At 52.3% G+C, this 16,313-nt stretch overlaps 1 protein-coding gene across 2 annotated transcripts in view; it reads right to left on the bottom strand.

The window, feature by feature from the left end:
- cox10 (cytochrome c oxidase assembly factor heme A:farnesyltransferase COX10) overlaps positions 1-16,313 on the bottom strand; it is a 48,090-nt gene that overhangs the window by 10,195 nt on the left and 21,582 nt on the right. Inside the window, exon 5 of one of the 2 annotated variants that reach the window (XM_084456412.1) lies at positions 1,566-1,636. The exons of the other annotated variant lie outside the window; for it this stretch is intronic. Coding sequence (XP_084312538.1) covers positions 1,566-1,636 — 71 coding nt within the window. The remainder of the gene's footprint in view (positions 1-1,565; positions 1,637-16,313) is intronic. 2 annotated transcript variants of the gene reach the window in all.

Below are 16,313 nucleotides of genomic sequence, written 5' to 3'. Positions count from 1 at the left end.
GGTGGAGGCGCGGTGGGGGAGGAGGCGCGGAGCGTGGGCAGGTGAGGGGGAGGCGCAGCGAGGAGCTGGGTGACGGGTTGTTTGACAGAGCTGCCGCCTCCCAGCTGCGCTCCGTCTGGACACGGGTTAGCGGTGAGCGTCACACCAGACCTCCACCGTCACGTCAGCAGAGCTGGGCTGTTTGGAGGAGGGGAGAGCATCCGAAATCACCAACCAGCCCGGCAGAGACCGGCACGTCCCCGGAACATTCCCGAGGGTCCGAGGAGGCGGCGCCAGGTCAGGGGTCAGCGCTCCACCGCAGTATGATAGAAGACCCCTTATTTAGCCCTGAAATTAGCTGGCGTGGTTACTAGAGTGTTACTGGTGTTACTGGGAAGGTATAGAACAGAGGGATCAGGCTTGTCTAACTGAGCTGTTCAGAGGTAATTCTGCTCCTTTGTTGTTCTTGGAGCACAAGAGAGAGGAGATGAGCTTAGATGACCTGGAGAATGCCTGGCATAGTGTGCGTGTGAGAGAGAGAGAGAGAGAGCGCGCACGCATGTGTGTGTGTGTGTGTGTGTGTGTGTGTGAGAGACAGAGAGAGAGAGAGAGAGAGAGAGAGAGAGCGTGCGTGTGTGTGAGAGCGTGTGCGACCCCAGGGTGGCAGCTTACTAACGGCAGGTAGAATGGAAGCTATCCTGTTACTGAGTCAGACTGGGAGCAGCGTAGCGATACAAGCGGTCCAGCGAGCCTCAACGGAGAGACTATCTGCCCTCTACAACGCTGAGAGAGGCACCGCCCCCTACCCGCCTCACAACTCCTATTCCACCTGGCAGGTATGGAAGGGGCGGGGCCGCCCGCTAGCTGCCTGGCACAGCGACTCTGACGCTGGCGGCGCTGCTGCCCACAGACAGCCCTGGCTGGCCAGCGAGCTCTGGCACCAGCGCCCACGGGGGGAAAAGGAAATGCATCTGTGATTATTACCGTTTTATTGAAGGTGTAACAGAGCGTCTCGCCCCATTAGAATATGACAGGGCTGTCATTACACTGAACTAGAGGGGCGTATTACTGAACTGGTGTTACAGGCTCCTAAGGTTTACACCACCTTCACAGACTGACTGGTATTACACCACCTTCACAGACTGACTGGTATTACACCGCCTTCACAGACTGACTGGTATTACACCACCTTCACAGACTGACTGGTATTACACCACCTTCACAGACTTACTGGCATTACACCACCTTCACAGACTGACTGGTATTACACCACCTTCACAGACTGACTGGTATTACACCACCTTCACAGACTGACTGGTATTACACCACCTTCTCAGACTGACTGGTATTACACCACCTTCACAGACTGACTGGTATTACACCACCTTCACAGACTGACTGGTATTACACCACCTTCACAGACTGACTGGTATTACACCATCTCTACAGACTAACTGACTAATTGAGGGAGAGAGAGAGAAAGAGGGAGAGAGAGAGAGAGAGGGAGGGAGGGAGGGAGGGAGGGAGGGAGGGAGGGAGGGAGAGAGAGAGAAAGAGGGAGGGAGGGAGGGAGGGTAGTGCTCTACCTGATTTGTCCTCTAGCGAGAGGTCTGTTCTTGGTTCGGTTCATGTTGGAGTCGAAGGGCACCTCAAAGTACTGTGGAGAAACAACAGGACGACTGTTAATGGAGGACACGTGCACACACTCACACACACGTACAGACACACTCACGCACGCACACACACACTCAGACACACACAGCTCATCTTTCTTCTTCAGCATGGCATGTTCCATGTCAGCTCTGAAACCAATAACCCTGTCATTGCCATTCCATTAGTCCCTACCCCCCACCTCCCCTACACGCGCACACGCACACACACACACGCACACACACACACACGCACACACACACACACACACACACAGCATCACTGAACAGAGCCCACCATCTAGGATCCACATGTTGGGTTTGGCAGCACAGAGCTGAGAGATATGGTGAGGACGAGACAGTCAGCGCTGGGAGCGGCCCTCACTAGCACGGTGGAGTGATGGGGTGGTGGTGGTGGGGTCTGAGAAAAACTACTTCTTCTGTTTTATGATCTAACCCACTCTGGGGGAGTCAGCTTCAAAGTGGCCCCACGAGATCTGCAATATGTGACTCAAATGCAAACACATGGGACGCTTAAACGCAGGAACCGGTTAATCTGTTGGTGTGTGTGTGCGTTTCTGTGTGTTTGGGTGTGGGTGTGTGTGTGAGGTGTCTGTGTGTGTGTGTGTGTGTTCGGGCGTGCGTGTGTGTGGAGTCTGTGTGTGTCCATGTCTGAGCACTAATGAAGAAAACAGAGAGCGCACTCCAGCCAGAGAATATCGAGATCCATTACTCCTGAAATATGGATCGCATAAACTACTCTAATAAACAGATACTCCTCTCCTCTCTTCTCCAGTCTGCGCAATTTATTGCCCGCTTGACATAGGAAAGCTTCCATATTTAAAAACACCCCTGTGGTTGGTAATACATTTCATATCCTGTACATTTATATTTTCTTAGAGGCTCCAGAGAGTGGGTCATACCGCTGGGTTGAACAGCGGGGGTGGTGGGGCATACTTTTCATTAACCGAGACTGGGGAGTCAGTCTGCTGGACGAGACTGTGAGACTGGGGAGTCGGTCTGCTGGACGAGACTGTGAGACTGGGGAGTCAGTCTGCTGGACGAGACTGTGAGACTGGGGAGTCAGTCTGCTGGACGAGACCGTGAGACTGGGGAGTCAGTCTGCTGGACGAGACTGTGAGACTGGGGAGTCGGTCTGCTGGACGAGACTGTGAGACTGGGGAGTCGGTCTGCTGGACGAGACCGTGAGACTGGGGAGTCAGTCTGCTGGACGAGACCGTGAGACTGGGGAGTCGGTCTGTGTCGGTCTATACAGGCGAGGCTGAGCACAGCTGTGGCTGTGGGACTCCGGCTCCAGGCTGAGGTGTTAATTCTATTTCCTGAGTCAGGAAACACCTCAGGCCTGTGCGGTCAGAGGAGAACAGAACAGAGCCCTCAGGCAGGCCCAGGAATAACACTGCGTGACTGGTCACACGTTAAAAACACAACACCGCTTCGTTACCTCCACCCCAGCCACAGCACAGGGCGAGGAGTCATGTTTTCGGTGGAGTGTTTGTGCGTCCGTCTGTCCGTTTGTAGGATTAGGCATATACTACTACTATACTACCTGACGCATATACTACTACTATACTACCTGATGCATATACTACTACTATACTACCTGACGCATATACTACTACTATACTACCTGATGCATATACTACTACTATACTACCTGATGCATATACTACTACTATACTACCTGACGCATATACTACTACTATACTACCTGATGCATATACTACTACTATACTACCTGACCGATTTTCATGAAGCTCGATGGGGGGATGTAGCATGGACCAACTTAGTAATACTGTACAGACTGACTCTAGACTAATACTGTACAGACTGACTCTAGACTAATACTGTACAGACTGACTCTAGACTAATACTGTACAGACTGACTCTAGACTAATACTGTACAGACTGACTCGAGTAATACTGTACAGACTGACTCTAGACTAATACTGTACAGACTGACTCTAGACTAATACTGTACAGACTGACTCGAGTAATACTGTACAGACTGACTCTAGACTAATACTGTACAGACTGACTAGACTGTGATACTGTACAGACTGACTCTAGACTATTACTGTACATACCAACTGTAGTCTAATACTGTATAGACTGACTAGTCCAATACATACAGACTGACTCTAGACTGTAATACTGACTCTAGACTGTGATACCGTACAGACTGACTAGACTTTTACTGTACAGACTGACCCTAGTGACTAGACTAATACTGTACAGACTATCACTACTGTACAGACTGACTATCAATACTGTACAGACTGACTAGACTCATACTGTACAGACTCACTCTACACCAATATTGTTCAGACTAACCCAAGACTAATACAGTATGATTCTTATTGTTCAGACTAACTCAAGACTAATACAGTACAGATGATTCTAGACCGTGATAGACTGTAATCTGACAGACTGACTAGACTGTAATAGTGGGACTCACTGACTCTAGACAGTAAGTGAGTGACATCCCTTCTCTCAGAGGAGACCTGGATCTACCAGTGATGCAGCTGATTGATGGCCAGGGTGTGAAAGGGGGGCTGCACCGGAAGCTATGGAAGGGCTCTGGTGCTTTTGATCTCTCACTCACTCACTCACACACACACAGGCACACACACACACACACGCGCGCGCGCACGCAAACACACGCACTCACACAGAGTGCTGCAGGGACAATTATCGTCCAGATGATGAGGGAGAGCGGAAAGCAGAGGCGAGACCAAAGAGGAGCGGAGAGGAGAGGGGCTCCAGCTGCCAGATCCCGGGGGTATCAAAGGCAGAACGTGATCCGCCAACCGCCGGGGAGAAATTGATAACAGACCACAGAGGAGGAGGCATTTCCCCTTCCTGTGTGTAGAGAGAGAGAGAGAGAGAGAGAGAGGTAGAGAGAGAGAGAGAGAGAGAGAGGTAGAGAGAGAGAGAGGTAGAGAGAGAGAGAGAGAGAGAGGTAGAGAGAGAGAGAGAGAGGTAGAGAGAGAGAGAGGTAGAGAGAGAGGTAGAGAGAGAGAGGTAGAGAGAGGTAGAGAGAGAGAGGTAGAGGTAGAGAGAGAGGTAGAGAGAGAGAGGTAGAGAGAGAGAGAGGTAGAGAGAGAGAGAGGTAGAGAGAGAGAGGTAGAGAGAGAGAGAGGTAGAGAGAGAGAGAGAGAGAGAGAGAGAGAGGTAGAGAGAGAGAGAGAGGTAGAGAGAGAGAGAGGTAGAGAGAGAGAGAGAGAGAGGTAGAGAGAGAGAGAGAGAGAGAGAGAGAGAGAGAGAGGTAGAGAGAGAGAGGTAGAGAGAGAGAGAGGTAGAGAGAGAGAGGTAGAGAGAGAGAGAGGTATAGAGAGAGAGAGGTAGAGAGAGAGAGGCCTCACTGAGGAAGATATCTGCGCTTTCTATCACCCGGTGATTTATAGTGATGCTGAAAACACACACGCGGGGTGTCTGACAGTACGGGGCTTCCTCAGCGAAGGGGCGGCCCAGACAGTCGGGTTAAAACCACAGTGCCACGATGTCTGAGTGTGTGAGGCCGGCTCCATTAAGGGCTGGCCTGCGCCGTGTAGATTACAGCCCATCCCCCGTCACTGAGAGAGACTGCACTCACTGGACACGCAGGCGGACATGTGAGAGAGTCAGCCGTGTGTGTGTGTGTGCAAATGAGTGGGTCGCTCTCTTAACTGTCATCAGAGGGCCTTGGCACTATGAGTCTGAGCATCATCATCCCCTCCCCAGAAGGACCCCACCCCTGCCCCAGCTGTGGGCGGCAGAGTAGCAGGGTGTGTGTGCGTGTGTGTGAGTGTGTGTGTGTGTGTGTGTGTGTGTGTGTGTGTGTGAGTGTGTGTGAACAGTGACCTCCGGCCTCCGACAGACCTGTCACACCACACTGATCCCTGCTGAGAGAGGGGGTGCCATGCTAACCTAGCACCACACACACACCTCCAGACCAACCCAACACCACACACACACACCTCCAGACCAACCCAGCACCACACACACACCTCCAGACCAACCCAACACCACACACACCTCCAGACCAACCCAACACCACACACACCTCCAGACCAACACAGGACCACACACACACACCTCCAGACCAACCCAACACCACACACACCTCCAGACCAACCCAGGACCACACACACACACACACCTCCAGACCAACCCAACACCACACACACCTCCAGACCAACCCAACACCACACACACCTCTAGACCAACACAGGACCACACACACCTCTAGACCAACACAGGACCACACACACACACACACCTCCAGACCAACCCAACACCACACACACCTCCAGACCAACACAGGACCACACACACACCTCCAGACCAACCGAACACCACACACACCTCCAGACCAACCCAGGACCACACACACACACCTCCAGACCAACCCAACACCACACACACCTCCAGACCAACCCAACACCACACACACCTCCAGACCAACCCAGCACCACACACACACCTCCAGACCAAGCCAACACCACACACACCTCCAGACCAACCCAGCACCACACACACCTCCAGACCAACCCAGCACCACACACACCTCCAGACCAACCCAGCACCACACACACCTCCAGACCAAGCCAACACCACACACACACACCTCCAGAGCAACCCAGGACCACACACACACACCTCCAGACCAACCCAACACCACACACCCCTCCAGACCAACCCAACACCACACACACACCTCCAGAGCAACCCAGCACCACACACACACACACCTCCAGACCAACCCAACACCACACACACCCCCCTCTAGACCAACCCAACACCACACACACACACCTCTAGACAGCACCGCACAAACAATGACGGGAGAGCAGCGAAGGTCACCAGGACAAAAGAAAGAGAAACGATACGGTAACTGTACACCCCCCCCCATTAGCTGTGTTTACTCAAGTGGTACGTGCTCGCACGCGCTCACACACGCTCACAAACAAAACACACCCTCAAACACCGTATGCACACACACAGCAGCTGTACAGTGCCCCACCATGGCATCGCACCTCTCTCTTTCTCTCTCTCTCTCCCCCTCCCTTCCACTCTCCCTCCCTCTCTCTCTGAGGAAACCCAGGTGCAGGCGAACCCAGGTTCTCTCTAATGTCACAGTGTCCCATCGGCACCGCAGAGCTGAGAGGATGACGGTAGGATGACAGTAGGATGACGGTAGGATGACGGTAGGACATCTGCGGATCTTTACAAACCAGGGGCTTTTACATGCCGCCTGTCCTCGGACGCCATCTCCGCGGGCTGTCCAAAAGCCCCGTTTAAACCTGTCCGGACAGGTCGAAGGCGCTGGCGCGTCCACCGTCGCGGAGGGGCAGCCTGACAGGCAGTCCCCCGGGGTCTCCCCAGCCGGGGGAGGGGTGTTGACATCACCGCCGCGGTGGACTAGAGGCGCTGGGGAGCCACGCCGCGGTCTCTCACTGCTGACGTGGACCTGTGTACCGCACGCTAGGGGCCCTCGCACTCCTCGGCCAACCAGAAATAAGCTCTGCGGCGGGGGGGGGGGGGGGGGGGACGCGGTAATGAGACGACAGCACAGAGCCTGGTAGACAAGGTCTGTGTAGCACGGAGGTCAATGAGAGAAAGAGGGAGGGAGAGAGTGAGAGATAGCCGAGGGAGAGAGAGAGAGAGGGGGGGGGGGGGGAGAGAGAGAGAGAGAGAGAAAGGTAGAGCGAGGAGAATGAGGCTGGCAGGTCACTGCCAGAGACACAAGGAGCTGCCAGCCAGCAAACTGGTGCAGTGGGAGCCGACACACGGGCGTCGATCACGAGGGCGTCCGTCACTAACATACGTGGACGTATTCAAGAAAGACGCAGGAGCGGAAAGTACCGGCGAGCTGCCAGATGTATCGAGGATCAGGAAGAGCCGATGGAGGGTGCGCGTCTGACGACCACAGAGAGAGAGATGGGAGGGAGGATGGAAGCGGATGCCGACCGACCGACCGACAGATATGAAACAGTCCTGGTGTGTGAGCATCACCCTGGCAGTCTGAGGCTGAGGCATCGTTGGCTGCTGGTTCTACTAGCGCACACAGAGAGCAGGGTCAGCTCCAGATCCAGCTCCCGGTCCCATCTGGGGACACGGCCTGTCTGAGGTTCTGACTGCCGTTGGGCTCTTTTTCAGCTAAAACGCTTGATTCAATATTTAGATTAGGACTTTTTTGTCTACTCCCAAAAATAACATCTGTAGAAGTGGCGTACAAATATAGAGAGAAATCCGACTAGGATCGCGTGCGTGCGTGCGTGTGTGTGTGTGTTTGTGCGTGTGTGTTTGCTCGGTCCCACTGTGATGAAGAACAGTATTTATCCCGCTCCGCGTTGGCCGGGGGGTTGTGTGTGTGTGTGTGTGTGTGTGTGGGGGGGGCGGTGTGCGTGCGGACGGCAGCCAGATGTTCCTGGAGCTGCAGCATGGCCCTCCGACCCCTCACACACATGGTGAGAGGGTGGGGGGAGACTGGCCGGGACCCGGAGAGAGAACAGCTCAGAGAGAACAGCTCACCTCCAGGCCAGGAGAGAGGACAGCCCAGAGAGAACAGCTCACCCCCTGGCCAGGAGAGAGAACAGCCCAGAGAGAACAGCTCACCCCCAGGCCAGGAGAGAGAACAGCCCAGAGAGAACAGCTCACCCCCAGGCCAGGAGAGAGGAGGCGCTGGCTGTGCAAGGCTACAGTCTCTCTCTCTCTCTCTCTCTCTCTCTCTCTCTCTCTCTGTTAGCAGCAGTGTGCTATGCTAGGCTGTAGTCTATCACCCCCCGCCCTCTCTCTCTCTCTCTGTTAGCTGTGCTGAGCTATAGTCTCTCTCTCCCTCTCTGCAGTAGTGGGCTACGCTGTGCTAGACTCCCTCTCCATAGCTCTCTGTGAGCAGTAGTGGGCTGTGCTAAACCATAGTCTCTCTCTCTCCCTCTCTCTGCAGTAGTGGGCTGTGCTAGGCCATAGTCTCTCTCTCTGACTCTCTCTGCAGTAGTGGGCTGTGCTAGGCCATAGTCTCTCTCTCTCCCTCTCTCTGCAGTAGTGGGCTGTGCTAGACCATAGTCTCTCTCTCTCCCTCTCTCTGCAGTAGTGTGCTGTGCTAGGCCATAGTCTCTCTCTCTCCCTCTCTCTGCAGTAGTGGGCTGTGCTAAACCATAGTCTCTCTCTCTCCCTCTCTCTGCAGTAGTGGGCTGTGCTAAACCATAGTCTCTCTCTCTCCCTCTCTCTGCAGTAGTGGGCTGTGCTAGGCCATAGTCTCTCTCTCTCCCTCTCTCTGCAGTAGTGGGCTGTGCTGGGCCATAGTCTCTCTCTCTCCCTCTCTCTGCAGTAGTGGGCTGTGCTAGGCCATAGTCTCTCTCTCTCCCTCTCTCTGCAGTAGTGGGCTGTGCTGGTCTCTCTCTCCATAGACCTCGGTGAGGAGCGGTTGGCTGTGGTTCAGCTGGCACCGCCTGGGTCTTGATTAATGGGCTGAGTGTGGGACAGTGAAGTGCTAAACTGTCCTCATGTTAATCAGCCAATTAATGCTGAGCAGAGCGGCATTACCTCTGGCCTGGTGATAATCAGTTCCCGAGGCTGGGGGGGTCTGGGGAGGAGCTCTGGGAAGCAGCTCCAGGAGAGGTGGGAGGAGGAGGAGAGGGCGGTGGAGAAGGAGGAGGAGTTGGTGGTGGAGGAGAATGAGGAGAGGGAGGAAGAGGAGGAGAGGGAGGAGGAGAAAACGGTGGAGGAGGAGGAGTACTGGGGCCAGAATGGGGTGAAGTTATGAGACGGCCGGACAGAAAAAGGCGCGGGCGTCCATCTCTAACATCCTGGTTCTCGTCCAGGCCCGGCTCTGGTCACAGATGGTTTCTGCGGCTGCTGCTCCAGTTGTGGAGACAACACAAAGGACATTTCTTAAGCCCCGGACGGCGACTCAAGATGGATGAGCGTTGTCTCTTCTGGTTGGGCGTAGGAGACGGCGTGCTAAGCCGCTCGGGCAGGGGGGCCTGGGGGGAGCGGGGCGTCCCGGGCGGAGGAGCGGAGAGCTAGTTCATCATACACGCAGGCGTGTCATATCCCATCACCGCGCTCATCGCTTACACAGCGTTCGCGGCTGGGGCCGCAGCACCCCCTGCTGGGGGGGAGGGGCTCTGGTTACAGCCCTCCGCGGAGGATGACGGCATTAGCCGGTCTGAGATCTCGGAGGAGGAGGAGGAGGGGGGTGGGGTTACGTTTCAGGTCAAGTTTGTTTTGTCTTGCTTGGGAAAGGCCTGCTCACGTCTTCCTGAATGGACCGAATGAAAATGTCTAAAATGTTAGCATCAGATACGTCACGCACGTCAAAAAGACAAGATCTTGCTCGGGACTTCTAAAGTCCTCAGTTAGGACCACACAGCCCCAGCAGCAGATACTAACAGAGCTTAGAGAAGGGCCGTTGTCCCAAGACACAATGTTGTTGCACCACAATCGATTGGCCGGTTATGCTAATTGTGGGATTTTATAACTTATTAGAGAGGAACATCTAGACACACAAAGATCATCTTCAGGAGCTTTTTAAACGTAGCTTGCCTTGGGCTCGTGTTCTCACAGGAGCTGGTTTTAGTAGCATTCTCAACAGTGAAAAACCAAAGAATCACACCGACCCCCCCCCCCGATCGGCCAAACTAACCGGCAAACTACACTCAGGGCCAAGCTGGGTGACACCATTATTTTATTATATCCCCAACTGTAAACACATCAAGTGCTAATTAGGTCAGATTCCTTTCTTGGAGAGCCGGAGAGACATTTCTGATAAGAGAACACTCTTGCTAACGAGGCCATTCCATTACAGCTGCTGATAATCACAGACTCTCGACACTAGACCACTCTCTACTCAGCCTCACACATAAGAGGGCACAGCGTGTGTGCGTGTGTGTGTGTGTGTGTGTATATGTGTGCGTGCATGTTCAAAACACATGGGTCTGATTGAAAGGAAGCTAGCTAGCCAACCCCACAGTACATTTGCTAATAGAGGTTCACAGAGGTTGTGAGTTGAAGAATAACTGTGAGGGTGTGTATGTGTGTGAGTAACATGAAATGGGTTCTGCCAGCATTTTCCAGTGGACTGTGTCTCTCGACAGTTTGGTTTGGTTGAAATGGTGGCATGTGCACGATAGTGCGTAGGTGGGAGAGAATGTGGGTGGCTCCTCCAGCTGTGTGTAACCACAGGGAGGGGTCAGCCTCTAGACTGATAGGGGGGGCTGGAGGGCCTCTAGAAGCCCCTCTTCAGAGGTAGGAGTGGAGAGAGGCGACCCCTGTCAGCTCTGCCAAGGGCCTTAATGTGAGGTGAGCCAGCGGCACCTCAGGCAGGTTTGTGTTGAAGCCCTGGTCACCAGCGACGGGACGGGAACAGACAGGAACATCTCTGACCAGGGTTCAAAGTTAACACCCGCCAAGCCGCTAGATTTTCCGGTAGAGTTTGGTGAGTAAATCTCGGCAGGCCTTCCACCACCCTGGCAAGGAACTGTCTGTACCAAAATGGTAATGAAATAAATATCTGGCATGATGGCTCGGAGGAAATGACTCATGTTTGTCCATGACCAGTTGTATGTTAGACACTAGACGCTAGAAATTGGAGTGTGACACTAGGGTTGCAAATTCCGAGAATATTCACAAACCTCCCATGGAAATTCATGGGAATTAAGGAAGATAAACAGAAATAAAAAATAATTGTATCCCATTAATTCCCATTAAATCCCATTTGGGGATTTGGGAATTTTGGGAAGTTTGTGAGCCAACCTTTAAAACACAAACCCACCGCTGAAAAGCAGGACAAAGCCCCAAAAAAGGTTTTGTGAGATGTCGAGGTTTGGAGATGGAGCAGTTTCCAGAGGCTACAGTGTGAGGCTGAGCTGTGGTGGTGAGTTCTTGTGTGCGTCGCCAGTATGCCAAAGACTAAAGCAGAAACAACTCATCTGTCATCCGAAATAAAACAACGAAGCTGGAGAACATTTGTGACCATGAACGGAGAACATCCGTGACCATGAATACAAACACTTCGGTAGAATTCTAGATTTCTTGAGTTGTATTCAGGCAGGGAAATTAAAACTAGCCACAACCAAAATTAACCAGCATCTGATAAGTCTCTAGTTTACCTGCAGATTAACCAGTGATCAATAATTCTGGTTCAAATGTTGCTCTGGCCTCCTCTTTAACTTTGTATTCAACATAAATAATACCTTATCACCTCAATGAAATGTACCGAAACAAATGCATATGTGACACAAAAAGGCAATTTATTATTTTGACCGGTAACAAATATGCTTGGGCAGTGGATTTTTTCATCTAATTTGAGCACGGCCTCTGACAGAAGAACCATGCTCTCTGCCCCCTTCCGTCGAGAGGCCCTCGGGTCCCCAGAAATGTCCTTTTAAGGTGTTCACTGCAAGACAGAAACAAGGCTACTTAGCTATTTCCTTAGCTAAGAGACTGTGTCCAGTTGCTACGAATGAAACAAGACCAAGTGAAGAACAAACAAAACGAGTGGGCTATAATATCTGACAGAAGACTGAGCAGCCCCAGCTTGATGACGCACGCCAGGACAGGTTTGATCTACAGCACATTAGTCAAACTTGAGCTTTTGTATGTGGAGAGAATGAAGAGTTGAAGAGATTGTCAGCTTTTGGTTTCTGCTCCTCTGATTGGCTCCAGAGAAGTGTAGGTCCTGTTTGAGTGGATACACACCCACTGCCATTTATCCTCCGATGGTTCCAATCTCTGAAGAACCTTTTCATCCTCTCACGGTTCCACTCTCATTCAGAACCTTTTCATCTTTCGGGGGTTCCATCCTCACCCAGAACCTTCTCAACGTCCCGGTTTCTTTTCTTTCTGCTCTCGTCTTCTCCCTGTGGTAAGCACCCTGGCATGCTGGGACATGGGTCATGGTTTCTGTCAGAGTCAGGGCCGCCTCTGAAAGCAGCTCTGCGGCTCCAGCGATGGGAGCTGCTGCCGACTGTACATTCCTCAGTCCCAGCTGCCTGTCTTCTCCCTCCCCTCTCTCCGCCCACAGGTTCTGTCAACTAGACAGCTGATAAGCCCAGCTCAGTGTGGCACGCTAACGTGCTCCACCGAGGGGGGGGTGCAGGACACTGTCCACCATCACCTCAGAGCTGGAGCGCCGGTACAGGGTTGGACAGTTAGCATTAGCAACGCTCTTCCAAATGACGAATGGAAGGGTACAACTGTATTTGGAACATTAATGAAAAAGAAAATGATATCACATTCATAAACATTGCCGTTTAAACATCCTGTAGTCTACACCAGTGGTTCCCACCCTCTTTTGGAGACTGTAACCCCACATTTTGACTTGGCTGAGCTGAAGTAGCCCAGATGTAAAACGTGTTTAAAAACGACTATTTTGAAAAGATGCGACGTTCCCAATATTTCATCTTCTGAGGCCAGGTTCCCCCCAGGTATGCATACACCCCCGGTTAAGAATCACTGGCCTACACCAACACAGTCCCAGTTAAGAATCACTGGCCTACACCAACACAGTCTCAGTTAAGAATCACTGGCCTACACCAACACAGTCCCAGTTAAGAATCACTGGCCTACACCAACACAGTCCCGGTTAAGAATCACTGGCCTACACCAACACAGTCCCAGTTAAGAATCACTGGCCTACACCAACACAGTCCCGGTTAAGAATCACTGGCCTACACCAACACAGTCCCAGTTAAGAATCACTGGCCTACACCAACACAGTCCCAGTTAAGAATCACTGGCCTACACCAACAGTCTCTGAGAGGACAGAAGAGAGACAGAGGGGGGACAAAGTGGAGCAGAGAGAGAGAGAGAGAGAGAGAGAGAGAGAGAGAGAGAGAGAGAGAGGACAAAGTGGAGCAGAGAGAGAGAGAGAGAGAGAGAGAGAGAGAGGACAGAGAGGAGCAGAGAGAGAGAGAGGGGACAGAGAGGAGCAGAGAGAGAGAGAGAGAGAGAGAGAGAGAGAGGACAGAGAGGAGCAGAGAGAGAGAGAGGACAGAGAGGAGCAGAGAGAGAGAGGGAGAGGACAGAGAGGAGCAGAGAGAGAGAGAGAGAGAGAGAGAGAGAGAGAGAGAGGACAGAGAGGAGCAGAGAGAGAGAGAGGACAGAGAGGAGCAGAGAGAGAGGGAGAGGACAGAGAGGAGCAGAGAGAGAGAGAGAGGACAGAGAGGAGCAGAGAGAGAGAGAGAGGACAGAGAGGAGCAGAGAGAGAGAGAGAGGACAGAGAGGAGCAGAGAGAGAGAGAGGACAGAGAGGAGCAGAGAGAGAGAGAGAGAGAGAGGACAGAGAGAGAGAGGACAGAGAGGAGCAGAGAGAGAGAGAGAGAGAGAGGACAGAGAGAGAGAGGACAGAGAGGAGCAGAGAGAGAGAGAGAGGACAGAGTGGAGCAGAGAGAGAGAGAGAGAGAGAGGACAGAGTGGAGCAGAGAGAGAGAGAGAGAGGACAGAGAGGAGCAGAGAGAGAGAGATTGAGAGAGAGGACAGAGAGGAGCAGAGAGAGAGAGATTGAGAGAGGGGACAGAGAGAGAGAGAGAGAGAGAGAGAGGGGACAGAGAGGAGCAGAGAGAGAGAGAGAGGACAGAGAGGAGCAGAGAGAGAGAGAGAGAGAGAGAGAGGACAGAGAGGAGCAGAGAGAGAGAGAGAGAGAGAGAGAGGACAGAGAGGAGCAGAGAGAGAGGGAGAGGACAGAGTGGAGCAGAGAGAGAGAGAGAGAGGGAGAGGACCAGAGAGAGAGAGAGGACAGAGAGGAGCAGAGAGAGAGAGAGAGAGGACAGAGAGGAGCAGAGAGAGAGAGAGAGAGAGAGAGGAGCAGAGAGGAGCAGAGAGAGAGAGAGAGGACAGAGTGGAGCAGAGAGAGAGAGAGGACAGAGAGGAGCAGAGAGAGAGAGAGAGAGAGAGAGAGAGAGAGAGAGAGAGGGAGAGGACCAGAGAGAGAGAGAGCACATGGATCCTATCAGGGCTCTGCTCGGAGCTGGCCTGCCTGCCCAGGGAGGAGTGGAGCTCCCTCAACCATCACATAGGCTGGAGCTCAACACAAGTGTCCACCCAACATCTAATCTCTAATTACAAACCACCATCCAACTGCGGTTTCATACTGCACTATTTGACCGGGTTAAAGAGAGAGAGAGAGAGAGAGAGAGAGAGAGAGAGAGAGGACGCTTGACGTCCACAGAGAGGTCGGAGCAGGCCCAGGATGACCCCAGCAAGGCCGGGGGCCTGTCTGCCTACAACTCCCAGCGTGGGACACTTCTTTATGGCTGTGAGGTGTTGAGTAAATCAGGCTGAAAGAAAGGCAGCTAAGAAAGCTAACGTTGATCCATATTAAAGAGCTAAATTATTCAATAGAAGGATGGAGGGCGCTATGGGTGGGGCTACGTCACCGCCATTTTTTCACCTTTCATCGCCCCATTCACCAAGCCCACAGTACGCCAGGGGAAGCCAGTCTAGACCAGTAGCGCATGGCTAACGCCAAGGACTGGTGAGAAGCTGTTTCTCTCTCCTATAGCATATCCATAAGCATTCATCACGAGGAGGAGGATGTCACAGGCTTTTAAACAGCAGAGAGAGAGAGAGAGAGAGAGAGAGAGAACGAGAGAGACAGCACGCACGCACACCCAAACGCACACACACACACACACACACACACACAGACACAGGCGCACACACCTGTTCGTACCACACATACACGGCTGCTAGTTCAAAACACACACCTGACCTGTGTTTCTGTGTGATGGTGATGGCTGGTTCTAGTGTCGTCCTGTTTCTTTGTGTGATGGTGATAGCTGGTTCTAGTGTTGTCCTGTTTCTTTATGTGATGGTGATAGCTGGTTCTAGTGTTGTCCTGTTTCTTTATGTGATGGTGATAGCTGGTTCTAGTGTTGTGTTTCTCTGTGTGATGGTGATAGCTGGTTCTAGTGTTGTGCTTCTCTGTGTGATGGTGATAGCTGGTTCTAGTGTTGTGTTTCTCTGTGTGATGGTGATAGCTGGTTCTAGTGTTGTGCTTCTCTGTGTGATGGTGATAGCTGGTTCTAGTGTCGTCCTGTTTCTTTGTGTGATGATGGTGATGGCTGGTTCTAGTGTTGTCCTGTTTCTCTGTGTGATGGTGATAGCTGGTTGTAGTGTTGTCCTGTTTCTCTGTGTGATGGTGATAGCTGGTTCTAGTGTTGTCCTGTTTCTTTGTGTGATGGTGATAGCTGGTTCTAGTGTTGTGTTTCTCTGTGTGATGGTGATAGCTGGTTCTAGTGTTGTGTTTCTCTGTGTGATGGTGATAGCTGGTTCTAGTGTTGTGTTTCTCTGTGTGATGGTGATAGCTGGTTCTAGTGTCGTCCTGTTTCTTTGTGTGATGGTGATAGCTGGTTCTAGTGTCGTCCTGTTTCTTTATGTGATGATGATAGCTGGTTCTAGTGTTGTCCTGTTTCTCTGTGTGATGGTGATGATAGCTGGTTCTAGTGTTGTCCTGTTTCTTTATGCGATGGTGATAGCTGGTTCTAGTGTTGTCCCGTTTCTTTGTGTGATGGTGATAGCTGGTTCTAGCGTCGTCCCGTTTCTTTGTGTGATGGTGATAGCTGGTTCTAGCGTCGTCCTGTTTCTTTGTGTGATGATGGTGATGATAGCTGGTTCTAGCGTTGTCCCGTTTCTTTGTGTGATGATGGTGATGATAGCACACCGAGGGTGAGGTGGTTCTGCC

The sequence above is a fragment of the Borostomias antarcticus genome (assembly GCF_949987555.1).
Source record: "Borostomias antarcticus genome assembly, chromosome: 22".
Lineage (NCBI taxonomy): Eukaryota > Metazoa > Chordata > Actinopteri > Stomiiformes > Stomiidae > Borostomias > Borostomias antarcticus.
Note: the sequence above shows the minus strand (reverse complement) of the source record. Positions and strands in the feature narration are given on the sequence as shown.